The sequence below is a fragment of the Drosophila hydei genome, unplaced genomic scaffold (assembly GCF_003285905.1).
Source record: "Drosophila hydei strain 15085-1641.00,03,60 unplaced genomic scaffold, DhydRS2 tig00000243-arrow-arrow-pilon, whole genome shotgun sequence".
Taxonomy (NCBI): Eukaryota; Metazoa; Arthropoda; class Insecta; order Diptera; family Drosophilidae; genus Drosophila; species Drosophila hydei.
The window spans coordinates 1271929-1291805 of record NW_022045693.1 but is presented as its reverse complement, the minus strand read 5'-3'; the positions used below and the strand labels follow the sequence as shown (position 1 = coordinate 1291805).

Sequence of the window (19877 nt, the reverse complement as noted above, 5' to 3'; positions counted from 1 at the left end):
TATATATATTATTTAATTTTTTATACTTCAATGGTATTTAATACAATAATAAAAACAAATTCGGTTGCAAGTGCTGTTAAGCTTAAATCGTGCCTGTATTATCGATAACCATGCTTGACTTATACGTGTTTCGGTATTTTTCTACGATCATCTGTTCACACTGGTCACCCATCACTATATGACAACAAAAACAACAACAACAACTGCAGTGGTTTACGTGCGTGAAAATTAGTTAAGTTTTTAAAACAAAACAAATATAGAGTATTTTACACATATGTAAACGCACAACTATTGTTCTAAATGGTACAACAAACGGGCAGGCAAACAATAAACGGCAGCAACAAATCGCAGCGCTGTTAAACAACGTGAATTGCAAAAGTGAAAACAGTGCCAAAAGCAAAAAGAAAAGGCTATACATTCATACAACCGTACATTACTACATATGCATATGTACATATATACAAGTGGTGCTCGCGTTGCACTCGACGCCCCTGTTCAATAAGTTATTTACTTGGAATTTTTGTTGTAGTGTGTTGCAATTTCAACAGCTGCAGCAATAGCAGCTAAAAACCACAGCCAAACATACACCCACATACTCACACACACTCATCCATTCACACATACATACTACACAGACGTATATAGCTTTGTGCATATTGCGTATTGCAGAGTGAGTGAAGATAAACCGCAACAACGATTCAGCTTCAACGTTTTACCTTCAACTTACACACACACACACCCACACACGCACACCCTCAACACATGTCTTACATGATGGCCAAAACTCTGGAGGAGCAAAGCCTGCGCGAATGCGAACATTATATACAATCGCATGGCATTCAGCGCGTCCTCAAAGACTGCATCGTCCAGCTCTGCGTCTGCCGACCGGACAATCCTGTCCAATTCCTGCGCAACTATTTTCAAAAACTGGAACGGGTAAGATTTGCAACTTTTTTGAAAATAATGCTTGTTAATTTCTAATCTAATTTTTTGCTGCTTCATTGAGCTTTTGAGTTACGTACTGTGTTCTGATGTTTCTTCCCTGTTTCTTTTTCTCTGTATTTCGTCTTGTTGGAAAATTCTGGGTTACTATAGCTTGATTGCCTTTAATCCGACTGTTTTTTATTATACGATCCATATTGATTTAAATTATTTTAATTAATATAGAATGAGACCCCCAATCTGAACGTATCTTTGCTCATCTCTTGTGAAGTCTGGATCTAAATACACCAAATTCCCATTTCAATTTTGGAGCTGTGGTGGCTCTCTCCCTCTCTCTCTCTCTCTCTGTTTCCCTCTATCTTATCTCTCACTTCGCCCTTGATTATGATATACCAATGCTGTATTGGGTTAATCGCTAGTTCCTTCCTAAGTTTTAAAGACTATATTCAACGATTATAGCAAATTATAGCCCAAGTTGCCCATAAATAAAAAAATATTGACCTGAATGTTAAGCTTATTCTTGCTCGCCGGTGTCTGTCCATATTCGAAACTAACTAAAGAAAAGAATCTTAGGCTAGTCAAACAGTCGTGACTCTCGCTTTATCATGCATCCAAGATGGCTATGAAATAAGGCTCTGAAAATTGTCAAACTAAATCTTACTCACAGTTGAACTCAGTTAAACAGCAGCTCTAAACCCTTAAACAACATTACACTATTAGAAAATATTTTACAAAAATTTTAACTTACTTTATCGAGTAAGTATAGTGTTTTATAATTGGCTCAGTTAGTTTTCGTTTCGTTTGATAATGGATGATGTACCCGTGTTGCTAACAAAGTGTCCCTATTATAATTTTCTACGAGAATATTGGTTGGGTTGTGATGACAGAAGAATTTCACCGCAAAAATTGATCTGCGACGCAGCCAAAGCTTGGCGGATTCTTCGAAGATCGGAGCGTTTAATGTTCGAAGAGGTGAATAGAGCGCACGAGCACTACCGGCTAGTTCTACATACAAATAATACGAAAATATCCTGTATTCCTTATCTTAGGATGCTTATATAGGGGCTCGTCTAGCCGTTGATCTGTTGTTACCTATGACTAGCCACTGCCGAATGAATGCGAATAGAATTGCAAAAAAGTCCGCGAAGGCTAAGACAAGTGCCAACGGGAAATTGAATGCGATGCATCAACCGAGGCGGAAACCCGTGCGAGTTCGAACGAAAAAATAAAACCAAATCGGACGTCGTTCCAGTTAGTCATAGGGTATACCAACACATCTGATTGTCATTTTACTGCCTCTTTCTCAGCTGGTTTTTTTTTTTTTTTTTTTTTAGAAATTTTACTCGCTGAGGAACCCACATACACATACAGCGTAGATTTCGTCACTAGTAAATATGAAGGGTGAAGATCATATATAGGAGTTGGATAAATTGAATCAGATATTCATTATTTTTGCTCGTTTGCGAAGTAAAAAGTATATTGCTTGCCAACAATTATTAATGTTGTATGTATCAAATTATATTGTGGCTTTCTATACAGTTATCATTTGTTCCATTTTTTATTACCCTAAATATTGGCTGCTATTGTTCATCCCTGAAATTCGACATTGTTAATCAATATATCGCTTGTTGGTCTATTTTGGGGCTGCAGTGACCACAACATAAACATATTTAGAAAAAACGGTAAAAAAATAACGGGTATAGCGTATGAGATGCTTCAGTGGTTAATCATACATAGCTCTCGCCTCTCTCGCTTCAATACATAAATAAACACCGACTACTGATATGTGGGTGTGTGTGTGTATGTGCGTAGGTTGTGGCTTGCATTATTGCATTGGGCGTTGGAGAAGCTTAAAAGCTTTCAATGGTTCCTGAAAATGGCTGCCTTCTGCTTGTCAGCAGAGTTCTGACGCGAGTGCAGTTTTTGTATTATCACAATGCAGCGCTAACAGCACCTGTGGCCTACGCGCGCTCTCTCACTTTGCTTGCTGCTACACCCACCCGTTTTGCTCTCCACGAATGCCAGGCAGGCAGCCAAGCAGCCTGTCTACCTACCTGCCTGCCTGCCTGCCTGCCTGCCTGCTTGCTTTGCTTGTTGCCTGTTGAATGCTCGCGCCGGACTTCAGTTTGATAAACAACTTGGCGCCGTGCAGAAGCGCCCGTTTTGTGTGCGATTCAAGCTAACCGCAGCTATTGTCTACACCGTTATTTTGTTAACTCGAGTTTGTTGTATCGTATCGCCCGCCATGGGCAATCAGCTGAGCGTAAACAGCATTCAGGATGCGGTTATTGATCGTTTCAAATCGGTCGCCCTCACCACAGATGAGAATGGCACAATGCGCATTCGTTCCTTCTCGGAGGTGGGCGTCCGCTATGCCGCTACCCATCAGCATGGCAGTGGGAGTTTTAGTGGACGCGGCGGCCGCATTTTGCGGGAGAGCAGCATTGACGGCGGCGTTGCTGTTTTTGATGCCATGCTGCGTGATGACCATGAGCATCGCTTGAGTTTGGATGCAATGCATCGTGTGCGACATGTACGCACCTCTTGCACCACCATACCGGAGGAGGATATTGTAAGTCCTACGTATATATGCGATCGTAATTGGGAGCTTTCTTATTGCAGTCCTGCCCACACATTTTATCAACCCACACAGTGCACTTGATGCAGCTCGTTGTTTTTTATGGTTTGAAAGCTTTTAAATATTGCGTTCTGCTTGCTGTATTCCTGTCTCTCTCTCTCTCTTCTTTGCTCTGCCTTATTTTAGTAGCAAAAGCTTTGATTTGTTTGCAGCTGCTGTATGTGGCGACTCAGGCGGCAAAGAAACGTACTAAAAAGCCGAACAACAAATGTCGAAGTTGAAATACCCTTGCATCTATAGAAAATATAATTGAGTGCTATTTTAACACCCTACTTGAACAATATTTATATACTTAAGTGAACCTATAAGTTATAAATATATATATAAAAATTACAGATATCTCATGTATATTCATATGCACTTAAGCACGTTACAAATTTGCTTACAAAATTATATTACCCGCCCATATTCACCTTGCAAGAGCGAAGCGTTCTCATTTGCCTGCCAGGAATATAAAATACACGCACACTCACACTCACACATGCATACACGCACAGTATAATATATTCAAGTAGCTAAACTGACAACTCCTGTCTGTTTACATTGCGCTCTCATTCACTCTCACTCCCCAAGAGCCGTGAGAGTGACTGAGCCTTACCCAAGCACACACACACAAGCACACGCGTGTTAGCTCTCACTCACCCACACACAATACGAGAGAACAGCTTTTTGCAAGTTTATGGCAATTTTGCATTTGAAAAAAAAGGCAACTCTCGGCACGCAGCGCAAATCGGAATCAAAATACGAAGCCGCTGCCGAAGCTTTTGCCAGGCGCCCTTTTGCTTGCTGTTGCTGCCGCTTGTTGTTGTTCAGGCTGATGCTGCTGCTGCTGCTACTGTCGGCGTCGCAGCTGCGTCACAGGTTTGTTGTTGTGTTTGTATGTGTGCGAAAAGTTTTCGTTTTTTTTTTGGCCACTTTCCTTGGGCTGTGCGTGTTGGTGAAGGTCATCATGTCGTCGTCGCTGCTGTTTACTGTTAGTCAGTTTGCAATCGTCGTCGCTGTCGCTGCTGTTAACTGTTAACTGTGCTGCGTGTTGAGTACGTGCGTTCTCTTAGTCAAACGCCATCTGCTGCCATCTTCTGTTACACTTCTCATATTGTGCGCTCACTGCTTGTGCTGCTGCCGTCCGCTACAGTCGCGTTGCGTGCACCGTTGATTGATTGTTGTTTATGATACGCCTCACACAATTGTCATCGTTTTCAACACATCAAATCGAACAGTGAATGGCACAAAACTAACGGCCGCAACAGTACCAGTTACAGTTACAGTTACAGCTAACAACAACAACTAGAACCGACAGCTGTCATCGCCTTGTTTATATTCGCCGGTACGTGATTAGTGCGGCCAATAAACAGTTAATGCCAACTCGCCCAATTTGTTATTGTTGTCGCCATAGCCGTTGACCGCTATATTGACACAAGATTAAAGAAAGAGACAGATACAAAGAGAGAAAGAGGCAGAAGGCAACAAAAAGAGCAACTCAACCCCTACAACGTTCAAAATGGTGGGTACAGTTAGCATCGTAAGTGTTGTGTGTCAAAACGGTTAATTTTATAAAGTTATTTAGCAGCAAATGGGCAGCTTTACTAAGGAAATTTCAGTTTAGTTGCGTCGTAGCCGTAAATAATATAGAATTACTTCTATTTAAAGCGACCTTTCTTTTGGTTTCCTAGGAGTTTTCTTTCATTCTATCAATTGCCTTGCTAAAATGTGTTAATTTTATGCGGATTGGTCTCCATCTATCTGTACTTTCAGCATCTCTTTCTCATTTTTGTTTTTCTTTGGCTGCTTTCCATGCGTAGCAAAATGTTGTTACCAAAATATTCCTTTATTTTTTGAGTTTCCGGGCATGTATTTGTTTTTGCTTTCGATTTAGCGCGGATTACAATTGTCGCAAAAGTTTTATGTAAATCGTATATATCTAGAGAGATAACTAAAGGTTATGGTTCAATCTGTATAAGTACCACTGTAAGCAGCGGATATGACGACCTTTTATTTGGCCATCCATTAAGCGGCTTATAAGCGCCGTTAACAACCAAAACCAAAGCAGCCCAATGGACGAAAACTCATGAATTATTTAGGCAATAAAATTAAACAGCACGCGTTGTAGTCCATGCGAAGCAACAGCTGAGAAACAGGCACAGGATGCTCAAATAATAGAAACATCGTTGAGATGAAAGGCATGAAAGGCAAAGTTTGCTTGCCAATACAATACGGTGTATACGTAATGCGGCGTATACGTAATTTGCGTTCCCTAAAGAGCTGTTGGCTAAGAGCAAAGCTAAGCTAGCATGCTAATTCGACTCTAGGGAAAATTCAGACATAGAAAACTAGTTCAAATGAACGGCTCATTTAAATTAGCCTAACTTATTCAGAAACTAGGGAACAAGTCATTTGAGAAGCATATCTCTTATGCAGCTATCTTTACGAGCTTGGTTCTAATTTGATTTTAAGCCACATATAATTAGTTGTAATATATTAGAATAGGTATTTTCGTGTCAGAAACTCTGAGTTTTGGCTTGTGACGTCAGTGCACTGCTGTTGAACAGAGCTGTCAACTGCTCCAGCTGGTGCTGCTGCTGCTGACAACTGTGACGATTACGCAGGACACCAACTGACCAAACAGTTATCAAGCGGCAGGCAAGCAGCCAGCATTGATATGGATACGTCTGTCTTTTTCTGCTGTGGCCCAAATTTGTGGCTACAACAAAAGCTTTTGTTTAGCAGGCGTAAAAGGGGGCAGGTGGAGCGTGGTGGTGTGTTTCAAATAAAGACAGGAGCGAGCACCAGAGGAAGGCGGGGTGTTAGGCAGCAACAAAAAGTTCAGTGAATTGGAAATTTCGCTTAACAAAGCAGGAGCTGTTCGGTAAACGAGGCACAGCAGCAACTGCAGCATGCGGGCAGCTTACTAAATTTATACACTGAGAAAAACTAGACAGAGAAAGAGCAGACGTCGGGGATGGCGAGCAAGCAACACTGATAAAACTCTGAATAAGTTAGTCAAAATACACTGAGAAAACAAAGGCGAATTGACTAAAAGTTAAGTTCAGTATATTTTAATTAATTTCAAAAATATATACTTTTATAATATTATGGCATTTGAAAAAATGTATAAAAGTTGCTGAGTTTTTTTTGCAGTGTATCAGCACCGTTTACAGCATTAAAGAGCTCGCTGCAGGAATGGCAGAGCAGGCAGTGTGCAAAATTTTAATTAATTCGATTATAAAACGCATGCACATACACACGCATACACTCAAACACACAACCTCGCACACACAGATACTCCCGCACACAGGATACAGGCAGACAAAAAGCTTTTCCGCACTTTTGGGCCAATTCTGAGTGCCGCAACCTTTGAACAGGTCTAAAAGGTAGCTGGAAAAACGTTTTTGCTGTGGTTCTGTGACCCACATTAAGCCCAATCTGGTGGGGCAGGCGATTATTATTTAATTTTGGCTTTAAAAAGTTTTTAGTTGAGCTAAAAAAAGTGCCGGCTGGAAAGACGTTCACAAAGTTGGGCATTTACCCAAACCAAGCACAACTTGATGTTTCGATTTGTAATTAGTGTAAGTAATTTGCTTTTGGTTGTGTCTAAAAATAGAAGTTGTAAACTTTTTTTAAAGAAAGCAAAATCTAACTTGATGGTAATTAAGCTTTAGCTTGTAGAGCCAAAATAAATATGAGAATTGAGAAAGAGAATGAGAGGAGGGCGCGTGGCACTCGCTTAAGCCGTAATTTGAGGAAGAAAAAGCTTACTAGACCAATTAATAACCAAGCTTTGGGTTAAAATTAAAATGAGAATCGCATAGAGGGGGGCATTTTTCTGTTGTCTATCAATCATTTTTCAATCTTATGATTTTGATGAATAGAGAGATATCGCATAACCTTTTAGGATATGACTCATCATCTCGACATTTCTCTCTCTCTCTTTCTCTATCTCTCTGTTCCTCTCCCCTTTTCTTTCTCTCTCTCTCTCTCTGTCTCTGTCTCTCTCTGCGAGAGAGAGCGAGCGAAAGAGAGCGCGAGGCGAGCGAGCATAGAGAGAGATAGAGCAGAAGGGAGATAGCGATATCTCTCTCTAGCTATCTTCGTCTGGCTCAGCTCTCGAGACCTATTTCCCTCTCTTTCTATCTTGCTAACTCGTTCTCACTCTTTCGATTGCTTCTCTTTCTCTCCTTCCTCTCTCTCTCTCTTTCTATTTCTATTTCTATCTCTCTATCTCTATCTCTATCTCTATCTCTCTCTCTCTCTCTCTCTCTCTCTCTCTTTCTCTCTCTCTCTCTTTCTTTCTGTTCTCTCTCTATCTATATCTCTCTCTGTCCCTCTCTCTTTTGCTTTATCTCTCCCTCTTTGTCTCTCTCAAAACACACATCTGTCTTCCTTGTCTTCTTCATATTCTCCGTTTGTCTTTCTCTCTCTCCTTCCCTTTCAATTCAGTAATGTTATGATCATTTTTAATAAAACTATCTATTAAATATCTCGTTATAAATTATGTGTTTCGCCTCGTCAATTTTTCTATATTGTGACATATTTCCACTTCTCTCGCTTTCTCTTAAGCTCCCGTTCCCCCATTTCTCTCTCCTTCTCCGTCTCTTTGTTTGTCAAATGACGCACTTGGTCATGACCTGTCCCATACTTGAGTCTATCACCTGACGTTCGGCCTACGGCGAGGTCTCTGTCTTACATGGTTGTGGACTATAACTGGGCAACCGCAGAATAAGAATACTTAGGCACACGTTCGTTTTCCACTTGTATTCTTATCTGCCACGCCTACAACTGCTTGGCACCTGCCCATCTCGAACTGGTGGTGCCTCGCCAACTGTTTTGCTTCGCATCGCATGTTTGTGTCATTTTTCTCTCGTTCTATTCGACCACATTCGAGAAATATTTTTACATTGCGCATACGTCACGTGGTTCACGAACAAATCATAAAGTCGCAAACGCAATTATAATAAATCATAATTATATAATGTACATGTATGTCCATGCATATGTATATGCTTCTTATATTCATATGTTAGGCAAACACACTTTTATGGCCATGCGAAATTATAAATTCCACACAGGCCTAATATTTTAATAGTAGTTCGAGTTTGGATTTGAGTTTGTAATTATTATTATATTGTTATTTTTTGTTTTCTCGTTGTCTTATTTCCTTCATTCATTTCTAATGTGGGCTCAGCTTAGGCAAATACTCGTAAATCGCCCACGATTCTCAGCACTTAGCCTTGTCTTTCTCTGTCCCGCTCTCGCTAGCTCGTTTGCTCCGTCTCGAATTGATTTGTTTTTACCTTTTTTCATTTGCTTTTGCGGCAAGTGTCAGTTAGTTTAAGTTGACTGACTGTTGATAGCCTCTAGATAGTGCTTCTTCTTTTTGCCTTGTAATAACGTCTTGAGTATATATATATTATAATTCTCGAGTTATATTTAAAAATTCAGTTGCTACATTAATTTACATGGACATAAGAAAAATGTATAATATTTTAATATTTTTGAAATAAAACAATGTCTATAAAATTTATAATTTATATGAGCTAAATATTCGTCTTAAGAATATGGAGTATAGCCTTCTAAGTCGGAAGCTTTGCTAATCCGATTGGTTAACTGTTTTGAAGTTACTAAAAAATATCCAAAATCGAACATCTATATATTTACTATATAGTTGTGCCCCTTACATACATTTGCTTACAACTGGCATACCCTGTTTATGTGCTTCTCTTCATGTATACAGGGTATTACAACAACTGACAAGTGGCCAAAGCCGCAAGACCCCAGCGGCCGCACCACTGCTGCTTTGCCACGCTCTCATATGAAGCTCCTCAACAAACAATTTCTTGGCTACACTTTGTGGCCATCATTTGTTGTTGTTGTTGCTGCTGTTGCTTTATTAATGTTTCGCTCATTTTTAGTTGTTGAGCATGTGTTATTTTTGTTTTTAGATTTTTGCTGGGCGAAATTGTTGTTGTTATCGCTACACCGCGCGAAATTAATTGATTGAATTTATTGAACTGCGATTTTTAATTGCCTTGAATTGCTGTTTGTTATTTTAAAACTTTGTTAGCTGCTTGTTTTTAGCAGTGTATATTGGCGCCTGCACACGAAATAACTTTTTTTTATTGTACACTGTTCGAAAGCTTAACAGTGGGTATATAAGCTTAAGCAATATATTTAATATTATTTTCATTGAAATTAAAATATAGAATTTTAGCTTGTATTAAATGAAATATTGAATAGATAAAAGTGGATTTTATGAATTTTATTTTGATTTTACTTTACTTGCCTTAAAATTATTAGAAGTAATATTTCTTTGAATCACAGTTTGAGTGTCATTGCACAGTTTTAAGTAACATGCCAAAAGGCAAGCATGCCAATAGCATACAGTTTGAGAGTTATTGGTTTTAGAAATACACTCCGAATAAGCAAGTCGTCCCTTTGTGAGTCAACACAGCAGTTTGACAGCCACTGCCTTAGCGTTACAGCTTCTGAGTCACTTTGACAATAATCTCAACTATTTATCGTACTGTAGAAGTATGAGTATGAGAATCAGGTCAGGCTTACTGCTAACTCAATTATATTTCACAGTTTGAGGGCCACTGCTCTGAAGCTTGTCATGTTTACTTCGACTATACTATACTCTTGTTTTCAAATATCATCTCAAGCCCACCTACAGCTAAAATCATAGCGGTTTTAAGTCACTGATATTACAGTTTCAGGGTCATCAACTTGCGTGTAGATCGTGCCAAATAGAATCGCATAGTTTGACAGTCACTGTAACCTATTCTCTCACTCTACTCACTGCAATTGCAGAGTATCTCACAGTCGTTCCATTTGTTTTCACTTTCCTTTTGTTGCTGTTTTCCATCGGATATCGCAAACCACAAACATTTTGTTCGTTCGTTCGTTTCGGTTTTCCTTCGTTCGCTCGCATACATAACCCACTGTACTTAACGGTAATCAACATACACAAGAGCTCTGCGACGAAGCCTGATGTTGGCGTTGCTGCTGACGTCCACTTCCACGACGACGGCGACGACGCCGACGTCGACGTCGACGTCGATGTCAACTGCGCTGCCATCAAAGCTGAAAGCGAATTCGAATTCAGTTTTTAGTTTTCAGTTTTCAGTTTGTGTCGCGCCTCCGTTTTGTAAATAACGCGAAAAGAAAAAGACGACAAAGTTCTACGGAAATAAAAGCGGGTATATACACGCGCGCACACACACGCACACACTCACACACACGCACACCTATACAGTTTACCCAGTTATAGTGGGCTTCTGCAATTGGATTAATTAAATAATTAAAAATGGCTCAACAAGCGAAATCGAAAAAAAAAATCTTGAAATAGTGAAATTGAATTAAATAAAAACAGTAGATGAAATTATGAAAGGCTGAAATTAAATAAGAATTATAATTAAACTTAACTGAGCTGTTAATGGCGTGACGCATCACTCAAATAAATTTAGAAATTTGCACTCTAAATAAATCTATATATACATTTATGTAGATAGATATAGATAAATATATATTTTTGGATATTTTTTATATAATTCGCAATTAATTTGCTTTTTGCTGTTTGCTAAAGAGAAATTCTTTTTATAACCACAGCATAATATATATATATATATATATATATATATATATATATATATATATATATATATAAATCTGTAGAGCCCGCATAAATATATAAGTATACATTATATATGATACAAATAATTTTGTTATCGCGCGTTTTTTGCTTTAAATTTTATTTGATTTGATTCTTAGAACATTTTCTGTTTTTATTTAATATTTTTTCTTTTGTTTTTCAATTTTTAGACTTGCAAAAAACCTTATTTGATTTGATTTAATTTTTCTTTTATTGTAATATTTCCAAAACAATAAAACATTTTAATACTCTTTTCCTTTGCATAAAGTTTTTGGTTGCTTTTATTGGGATTTTTGCTTAGCATTAAATTTCGCTTTCATAAATAATTTTTATTTTTATATATATATAAATACTTAAACTAAAATAATGAAATTTTAATATTTTATATATATATATTAAACTATAAAAGTAATTTTGAAGAAATCAAAATTAATAAATAAATTAGATGCAAAAACATTTATTGGCATTGGAACATATTTGCTTATTCCTCAATAATCTTCTACTCTTATATATAGATATATATATATATATATATATAGATATATAGAGATATATATATAGATATATATATTAGATATATACTGAAATAAAAATTATTTTTGTATTTGCTTTCTATATAACTATATATCAAATAATTTTAAATACATTTTTTCTTGTTTCTGATTTGTACCAAATGTGTTCAATAGTTTTAAAAAAATGTTTCTCTAGCTTTTCATTTATTCAATTTGAATTTGTCTTTTAAATTGCTTTCCAATAATTTTAGTATTTTCATTAACTTCTAGTAAGCTAAAAAAAGTTTTCCCACTAAATTTATTTTTCATAATTTTTTCCATATTTTGTGAGATATTCGTGTGAACAAATGAATATCTTTTTTGTTGTTGTTGTATATTTATTTTTATAAAACTTTGACATTGGATTTGTCATTGCTGTTATTTGTTGTTGTTGTGTTTGTTTTTGTAGTATTTGTTTTTGTCAAACGTTACGTATACGTAATATTTTACTCATTTTGTTTCGCTCGCTATGTTGTGCCATGTTTAAACAAGTAAAACTCGTGAAAATTACACACACACACACATACATAAGAGGAAAATTGTGCTGAGAGACACAATATTTATATGTTATATATGTATATATGACATATATGAGAAAACTTAAAAAAAAATTGAAGTCTAAAGTGGAATTTTTGTTATTTGTTTGTCGCGTCGCGTTTTCAACTGTTTTTTGTTTGTTTTTTATTTTTCCCTGTGTAGTTTGTTGTCGTAGTCTGTGTCCATATACAGCCTTTGTTGCAATTACTCACACACACGCTCGCACACACACACTGCACACACAGAGAGAGGGAGCGAGAGGGAGAGAATTCTATAGCAGCTAAATTATGTCAAAGGTTTGCTATCTGCCTCTCGCTGTTTTTTTAGCATAAGCCCAGCTGCTTGTAATTTCTTTTATTGAATAAGCATTCATGGCAGTTGCACACACACACACACACACACACACACACACACACACACACACACACACACACACACACACACACACACACACATACATACACTATTTGCAGTGCATTTGGCTTGCGTTTGCTCCTCACATTTATCCAAAATATTCGGCATTGTGTAAAGCGAAAAAGTCACGAAATTTGTTGTTCTTGTTGTAGTTATCGCCTCGTTAAATTGTAACTCATGTACTACACGGCAAGAAAAGACGTGCTAATACACACAAATTTGAAATTTCCAACTTAATGAAGCATCCCAAAGTATTTGTAGAAATTTACTTGATTTCGAAAATATTAAATGAGCTTTTTTGAAGAATTTTACAAATTGTGATATATACCTGGCCTACCTAAAAATATCTAAACTTATCATGAAATAACAGATTCTTAGAGGTTTATATAGAATTCAGAAGAACTTTTGTTCGCTTATCATTTGGTGTTTCTGTTTTCTTAAATATGAGCCAAGAAATTAAGAGTTGGATTACTCATAGAGTATATGGCTGTCATAGGAAATATATGCCGTAAATAATTAATGTTTCTTTTCTGTCGAAAGCAAATGCAACTTTAAAGCAATATTTAATTTACTATACATCATATATCATATATCATATATCATATATCATATGTCATATATCATCTATCCTATGTCGTATATCATATATCATATATCATATATCATATATCATATATCATATATCATATATCATATATCATATATCATATATCATATATCATATATCATATATCATATATCGTATATCGTATATCGTATATCATATATCATATATCATGTATCATATATCATATATCATATATCAAATATCATATATCATATATCATATATCATATATCATATATCATATATTATATGTCATATATCATATATCATATGTCATATATCATATATTATATATCATACATAATATATCATATATCTTATATCATATATCGTATATCGTATATCATATATCATATGTCATATACAAAATATCAAATATGAAAATATACATTATGTGTCTATAGCTCTGTAGGTATTACTACTTCCGAAAAGTAACACGAATTTTCGTTTACTTTTCTACAGTTATTTATTGTTTAGTGAAAATCTTCTTTGTGTTCTTTAAAGTAATTGCCATGCAGGTCCATTCAATTGTAGTGTAACGTCGTCACAAATTCTTTGCTCCATATATTCATATAGGCCACCATCGAAGACGCATCAAGGCATGTCCAAGCAAAGCAGTTGTCAAAAATGAACCAAGCACTCCATATTTCCGAAATTGTTGGCATTAGTCAGGAACATAAGTAGCAAGATAACGCCCCAGATAACCCAGAAATCGAGCACGGAAATACTCTTCAAACGGAGCTTAACCTATTCTGCTTGTTCAACAATGTTAGCTAAGACATTAAAACTTCTGCCAAATGTTGTTCAGTGTAGGCTGCTGCATGTTGCAATTGCTGCAAATTGTATTGCCTGCCAAACGAGTTTCAATTTACAATCTGACTGGCAAGTTTACAATCAGCTAATCAGCTGGGCAAATGTCGCCTTGAGCGAGTTTGTTTCTTATTGAAGTAATTTCGCTATGACAAGGCGACGTATTGATAAGATGTTTTACTTTTATTTGTTTTGATGTTTGAGACGTTTGCCAAGATTACGCCCACTCCACACAAACACACGCACACACACATACACACGCACACAGTCATACATATAATTGTAATTTAGTTTTGCGTCAGTAACTCAATTTGCAATGCGAAATCGATTTCCGTTTAAAATGTCGCCTAAAGCTGACAACGCGCAAATGGAAATTGCAGAAAATGACGATAGTTGGAGAGTCGAAGGGGCAGAGATAGACAGAGAGAGAGAGAGAGTAAGAGAGAGGCAGAGAGTGAGAGAGTTAAAGTGGATGGCCAGTAAAGCTTGACGGCCAGGGCCCAGAGCCAAGGCCAGGGCCACGGCCAGGACTAGTTGGCTGAGCGCCGACTCCGCTGCTGCACAAAAGGTCAGGGTCAAATGTGCCATCAACAAAGTTGCACTTTGCCAGAGAGTGGGAGAGTGGGAGAGAGAGAGATATATTGAGAGTGTGTGTGTGCGTGCCTGAGAGTGGGAGGTGCAAGTCAACAGGCGACTTTGACTTGTCAGCTTTGCGGCCGGGGCGCCGCCTTTTACGGCTGCTGTTAATGTTGCCTCATTTTGTGGCATTTGTATGCGCGGCGTTTGCGTTGATTGATTTATTCGCCCGCTGCGTTGTGACAACTCATATCAACTGGCAAGCTTCCCAAGAGCTTCGAGCGTGTACACACACAGCGCGCCAAAGGGGTATATTAACTTACATATATATTAAGGTGTGAATGCAAAGTGTTAAAAGATGTTAGGTCAGGGGTTAGCTAAGTGCCTTCGACTTAAAGTCTCTCAGCATTGGAGTGAATAGCGACTAAAAACTTGACATTTGACATGCTTAAATATTTGTGTCAGAGATCCAAGAGCATCCATGACTCTTAAGCATTCATATTAATCATCAACTTGATTTCTTACAGTTTGACGAGCACTGCTTACAGTTTACACTGAGTTGTAGTTTATCAGCAATCTCAAAAGCTGTCGCTGAGCTGCCTTAAGCACTGCACACAGGCAGAGTAAAACGCAGTCGAGCATACTCTATAATCACATGCACGACAACTTTTACTATTGGCCTAGAATAACATCCTTATCAGCGGCATTCCATGATCATCTAACAAATTGCTGTGAGTCGCTTTTCAGTCGCGTTTTTTGTTTACCCCGCAAATCAATTCGATTCGGTTTTTTCCTCATTTTAACGTGATTCTTCAAACGCTTTTGTTTAGATAATTAAAAGTTTATGGATTTTGGCCATTTTGTATTTGTTTTGCCGGTTGTTTATTGACAGCGTATCTCGCTTTGTTTATTTGAAGTAGATTGCTTGGGATGGGCTGTTTTCTAGAATACTATAAACTGTTATAAACAACTTGTAATGCGACTAAATAGACTCTAAATGTCTTATCTAGCTGTAAAGCGCCAATATACTTGGCGATTATGACAGTGTTATGACTAATTTGTAGTTAATTACTTTAAATTATGCTGTTCTTCAAGTGTTATACATCTGTGATACAAATTACTATCGTTACCAGTTACTGTGATAGCCATTTGATAATTTAAAATTAACTCCTATCAAACTGTTATACACTAATTTTGAACTGTTATACTTTTGCAGTAACTGTTATACTTTTTAAACAGAATGTGATACAGCCGTGCTCAAAAGTCTTTTCTTCATCGGGCATCACAACTGTTTCTAATGCTTAATAGTTACAAGTCTAAGTTATAAACAGCTGTTATACCTAGTAATTATTGCTATGTTCGCACTAATTTAAGCTTAATTGAAGGAGACACCAATCTAAGTGCTTGCTTTACGAGACAAGTGTTTACCTAACTGTTACTTATGTCATCACTCGGATAGCTATAGTGTCCAAGTGTTATACAGAATAAGCAATAATAATAAGCAAATTACTTAACTGTTATACTGTAGATTTGCTATTTGTTATATTTGTTATATGCAGTACATTCATTACTAAACACTGCTCATATAACAGTAATTCGCCCTTTGACATAAAGAGAGCAAACAGCACTTTCTCTCTCTCTCTCTCCCTCGTTGCATTTAAATGCAACTTAATCTGCGAGCTGTGCACCCGGTTGACGTCAGCCACAGTCAGCAGATATTAAAAGCTGCCGAGATGTACAATTTTTGTTTTTATCCCGAGTGCAATTCACGAATGTAATTGGCTAGCTGCAGCAGCAGCAGCAGCAACAGCAGCATCAGCCTTAGCACCAGCTGCAGCTGTGCGGAGGTGGAGACTTTGAACGCGCTGCTGCGTGATTTGTTCCATTTGTTGCCAGCGAACTTTGAGCTACCAAAAATAGATAAACGAGCAGCTGGAATCGGGACTCGGCTGATGCTGTTGAAGCTTTGCTGCCCGCCTACATCAAACTGACTTTTGACATATAGAAACAAGAGTCAGCAAACACCCTTCCCGCCCACCAACTGACGCAAATAGCTGAAGTTGCAGCAGCTGTTGTAGACCGACTCCCGTGGGCGGCGTGAGTGCAAAATGGCTGCTTTTACCTGTCATGTTTTCAAGGGCGTCAATTATGGGAAAACTCTAAAGCTGTTATACGCACTCTTATACTGTCTTGTGTTAAAACATAAAAAGCTCTACTGATGTCTTATACGCTGTGTAACTATATCCTATTGTTTAAACTGTTATACGCTTTAGTTCAATCTAAAATACTCTTATACTTATGCAATGATTTTCTATTTTATATATTATATAAAACTGTTATACTTATTGCAATTTCATTGGACTTGTTGCAGGAACAAGTCAAACTGGATGCCAGCAAACAGGTAATCAGCCCAGACGATTGTGAGGATCTCAGTCCAATGCCACAAACAGCTGCACCGCCCGTTCGCAGGCGCGGCGGCATCTCCGCCGAGCCGGTGACCGAAGAGGACGCCGCCAACTATGTTAAAAAAGTCGTACCCAAGGATTACAAGACAATGAATGCCCTGTCCAAGGCCATAGCCAAAAATGTGCTCTTCGCCCATTTGGATGAGAGCGAACGCTCCGACATATTCGATGCCATGTTCCCGGTGAATCATACGGCTGGCGAGAATATCATACAACAGGGCGACGAAGGCGACAATTTCTATGTCATCGATGTGGGCGAGGTGGAGGTGAGTAGAGAATCAGGGAAAGGCTGATATTCGATATTCGATATTAACGTGATATACATCTCTTCCAGGTGTTTGTAAACTCCGAATTGGTGACCACCATCAGCGAGGGCGGCAGCTTTGGTGAGCTGGCTCTCATCTATGGTACACCACGTGCTGCCACGGTGCGTGCCAAGACCGATGTCAAGCTGTGGGGCATCGACCGCGACAGCTACAGACGCATCCTGATGGGCTCAACCATACGTAAGCGCAAAATGTATGAGGAATTCCTGTCGCGTGTCTCGATACTAGAGAGCCTGGACAAGTGGGAGCGCCTCACCGTTGCCGATTCGCTGGAGACGTGCGCCTTCGAGGATGGTGAAACGATTGTCAAACAGGGCGCAGCAGGCGATGACTTCTATATTATACTCGAGGGCTGTGCCGTTGTCCTGCAGCAGCGCTCCGAGGTGAGTGCCCTAGGACGCTCAATCGATGACAAAAACTAATCCATTTTTGTATTCCAGCAGGGCGAAGAGCCCGCCGAGGTGGGTCGTCTGGGCTCCAGCGATTACTTTGGCGAGATCGCTTTGCTGCTAGATCGGCCACGTGCAGCAACAGTTGTCGCTCGCGGCCCGCTCAAATGTGTCAAGCTGGACAGAGCGAGGTAACTACAGATTGATGGATGATGATTGATTGATTGACAGTTGCTTAACTGTGAAACTGTTAATAGACTTCAGTTAGTGTAGTTAGCTAATTTTATGTAAATATGTGAGATATTTGTTTGAGGTTTGATTGACTGACTGACTGATGAAACGCTTACGCCTAGAGTTTGCTATTAAAGCTGACATACTTAATTGTTAATTATAATATATAAATATGAGTATATTGTATATTGTAATTTATTGGAACTTGCTTAATGACTGACTGATTGAGTGATGGATAGATGCTCAGTTCACATTTATACAGTGATTGTTGTAGTATTCCATTGTTCTCTAGTTACCTAAACTTTAAGTATAAATATGTATAGATAAGTTTTGTTTTGATTGATGTAGTTAATGATTGACTGACTGGAAGTGTATGATATAGGTGGGAATTGGCAAAATATTGTAAAATAACTTTTAGTTTATTATAAAAGTGATGAGGAAAATTAAGTTATAATTATACTAAGCAATTTTTTCTTTATTTTCTTTACAGATTTGAACGCGTTTTGGGCCCCTGCGCGGATATTCTCAAGCGCAACATAACGCAGTATAACAGTTTCGTTTCACTGTCCGTCTAAGCTGGCCAAAAACCACCAACAATAACAACAAGTACACTACATCAACAACAACAACAACGCAGCTCGCATGCCAATAACAACAAACAAATCGCTCAGCAGCATAAAAAAAAAACAAATTTTCAAATTAAAAAAAAAAAAACAAACAAAGAAAAACTGAAAATGTTTCAAAGAAAAACCCATGTAAAGCCCTAAACTAAAAACAAAACAAAAACAAAAGGGAGAAGAAATACAGATTGAGTTGAGCTCAGCTGTGTATAGAGAGGGAGGCGGCGTAGGGGTTGCAGGGGATTAAGGGGGTGGGGGTTGGGGCTAAAAATATGTTAAATTACGTATATGAATTCTGTATGTTGTGCAATGAAAAGTTACATATGTATTTGTGTAATGTGTGTGTTAATTTTTTGGTGTACACAAGTTGCGGCATGTTCCCCAACAACAACAACAGCAACAACAACTTAAAAACCTAAACAAAAACCTTCCACAACTCGTCGCACTGAGCTGTTCAAAACTTAAGAAAACTGAAAAAGCAAAAGAAACAAAAAAAAATATATAGAAATGCATTTCATATAACACTTTTTCTACGACTACTGGTTGATATATATGTATAACAGTTATATATATATATTTCTTTATAGCGGAACATGCTGCCAGAAAAAAAAACAATCTCATTTAATAATAATCATTGGAGATCTGAATGTTTTTTACAGCAAAAAAAAAAAGATTTATGAATAAAAGATAAACATATATACAAAATTAAGCTCTAACACACACACACACGCGCATGCTGAGTTAAAATCTAAAATATAGTTTACTCATTTTTTTTCTATATAATTTATTATTATTTGTTGCACAAAGGGCGAATTTGTTCATACTATTAGTAAATTATTGTTTTAATATTGAAGAAGAAAAAAACAAAATGAAGTCAAAAATCAAAAACAAAAAAAAACTTAAATAATCACAAATTTTCTTAATTAATTAAAAACAATTTGAAATTCGTGTTTTGTTTAGCCTATGTGAACTCTGTTATACACATGCACACGGACATTTCAAACTGTTATACTCTGTTATACATGCGCCGCATAACCAACTGGCATTTTTTCTAACAACTGCCAGCCAAAAAACAAAAAAAATAATAACAAAAACTCAAAGAAAACACAAGAAATTGTAAATTA

General features: G+C 37.6%; 1 protein-coding gene and 1 long non-coding RNA gene across 9 annotated transcripts; both read left to right on the top strand.

Annotated features, from left to right (window-relative positions):
• Positions 1-139: 139 nt before the first annotated feature.
• Positions 140-18764, top strand: LOC111592950 (cAMP-dependent protein kinase type I regulatory subunit). Of its 8 annotated transcripts, XM_023305435.2 has the most exons (6): positions 10700-10776; positions 12479-12612; positions 17094-17453; positions 17522-17896; positions 17954-18093; positions 18624-18764. In XM_023305435.2, exons 2-6 carry the CDS (start codon positions 12604-12606, stop codon positions 18706-18708), a joined length of 969 nt encoding a protein of 322 aa, XP_023161203.1. In that variant the 5' UTR covers positions 10700-10776; positions 12479-12603; the 3' UTR covers positions 18709-18764. The 8 variants fall into 8 exon arrangements, with proteins under 8 accessions (XP_023161201.1, XP_023161200.1, XP_023161199.1 ...); XM_023305433.2 differs by lacking the exons at positions 10700-10776; positions 12479-12612 and adding an exon at positions 140-936 and having other exon boundaries at positions 17957-18093; XM_023305432.2 differs by lacking the exons at positions 10700-10776; positions 12479-12612 and adding an exon at positions 141-936.
• Positions 1604-2480, top strand: LOC111592951. The gene is made up of 3 exons (XR_002751008.2): positions 1604-1914; positions 1992-2205; positions 2277-2480. It is a non-coding gene; the product is annotated as an uncharacterized LOC111592951 (long non-coding RNA).
• Positions 18765-19877: the final 1113 nt, after the last annotated feature.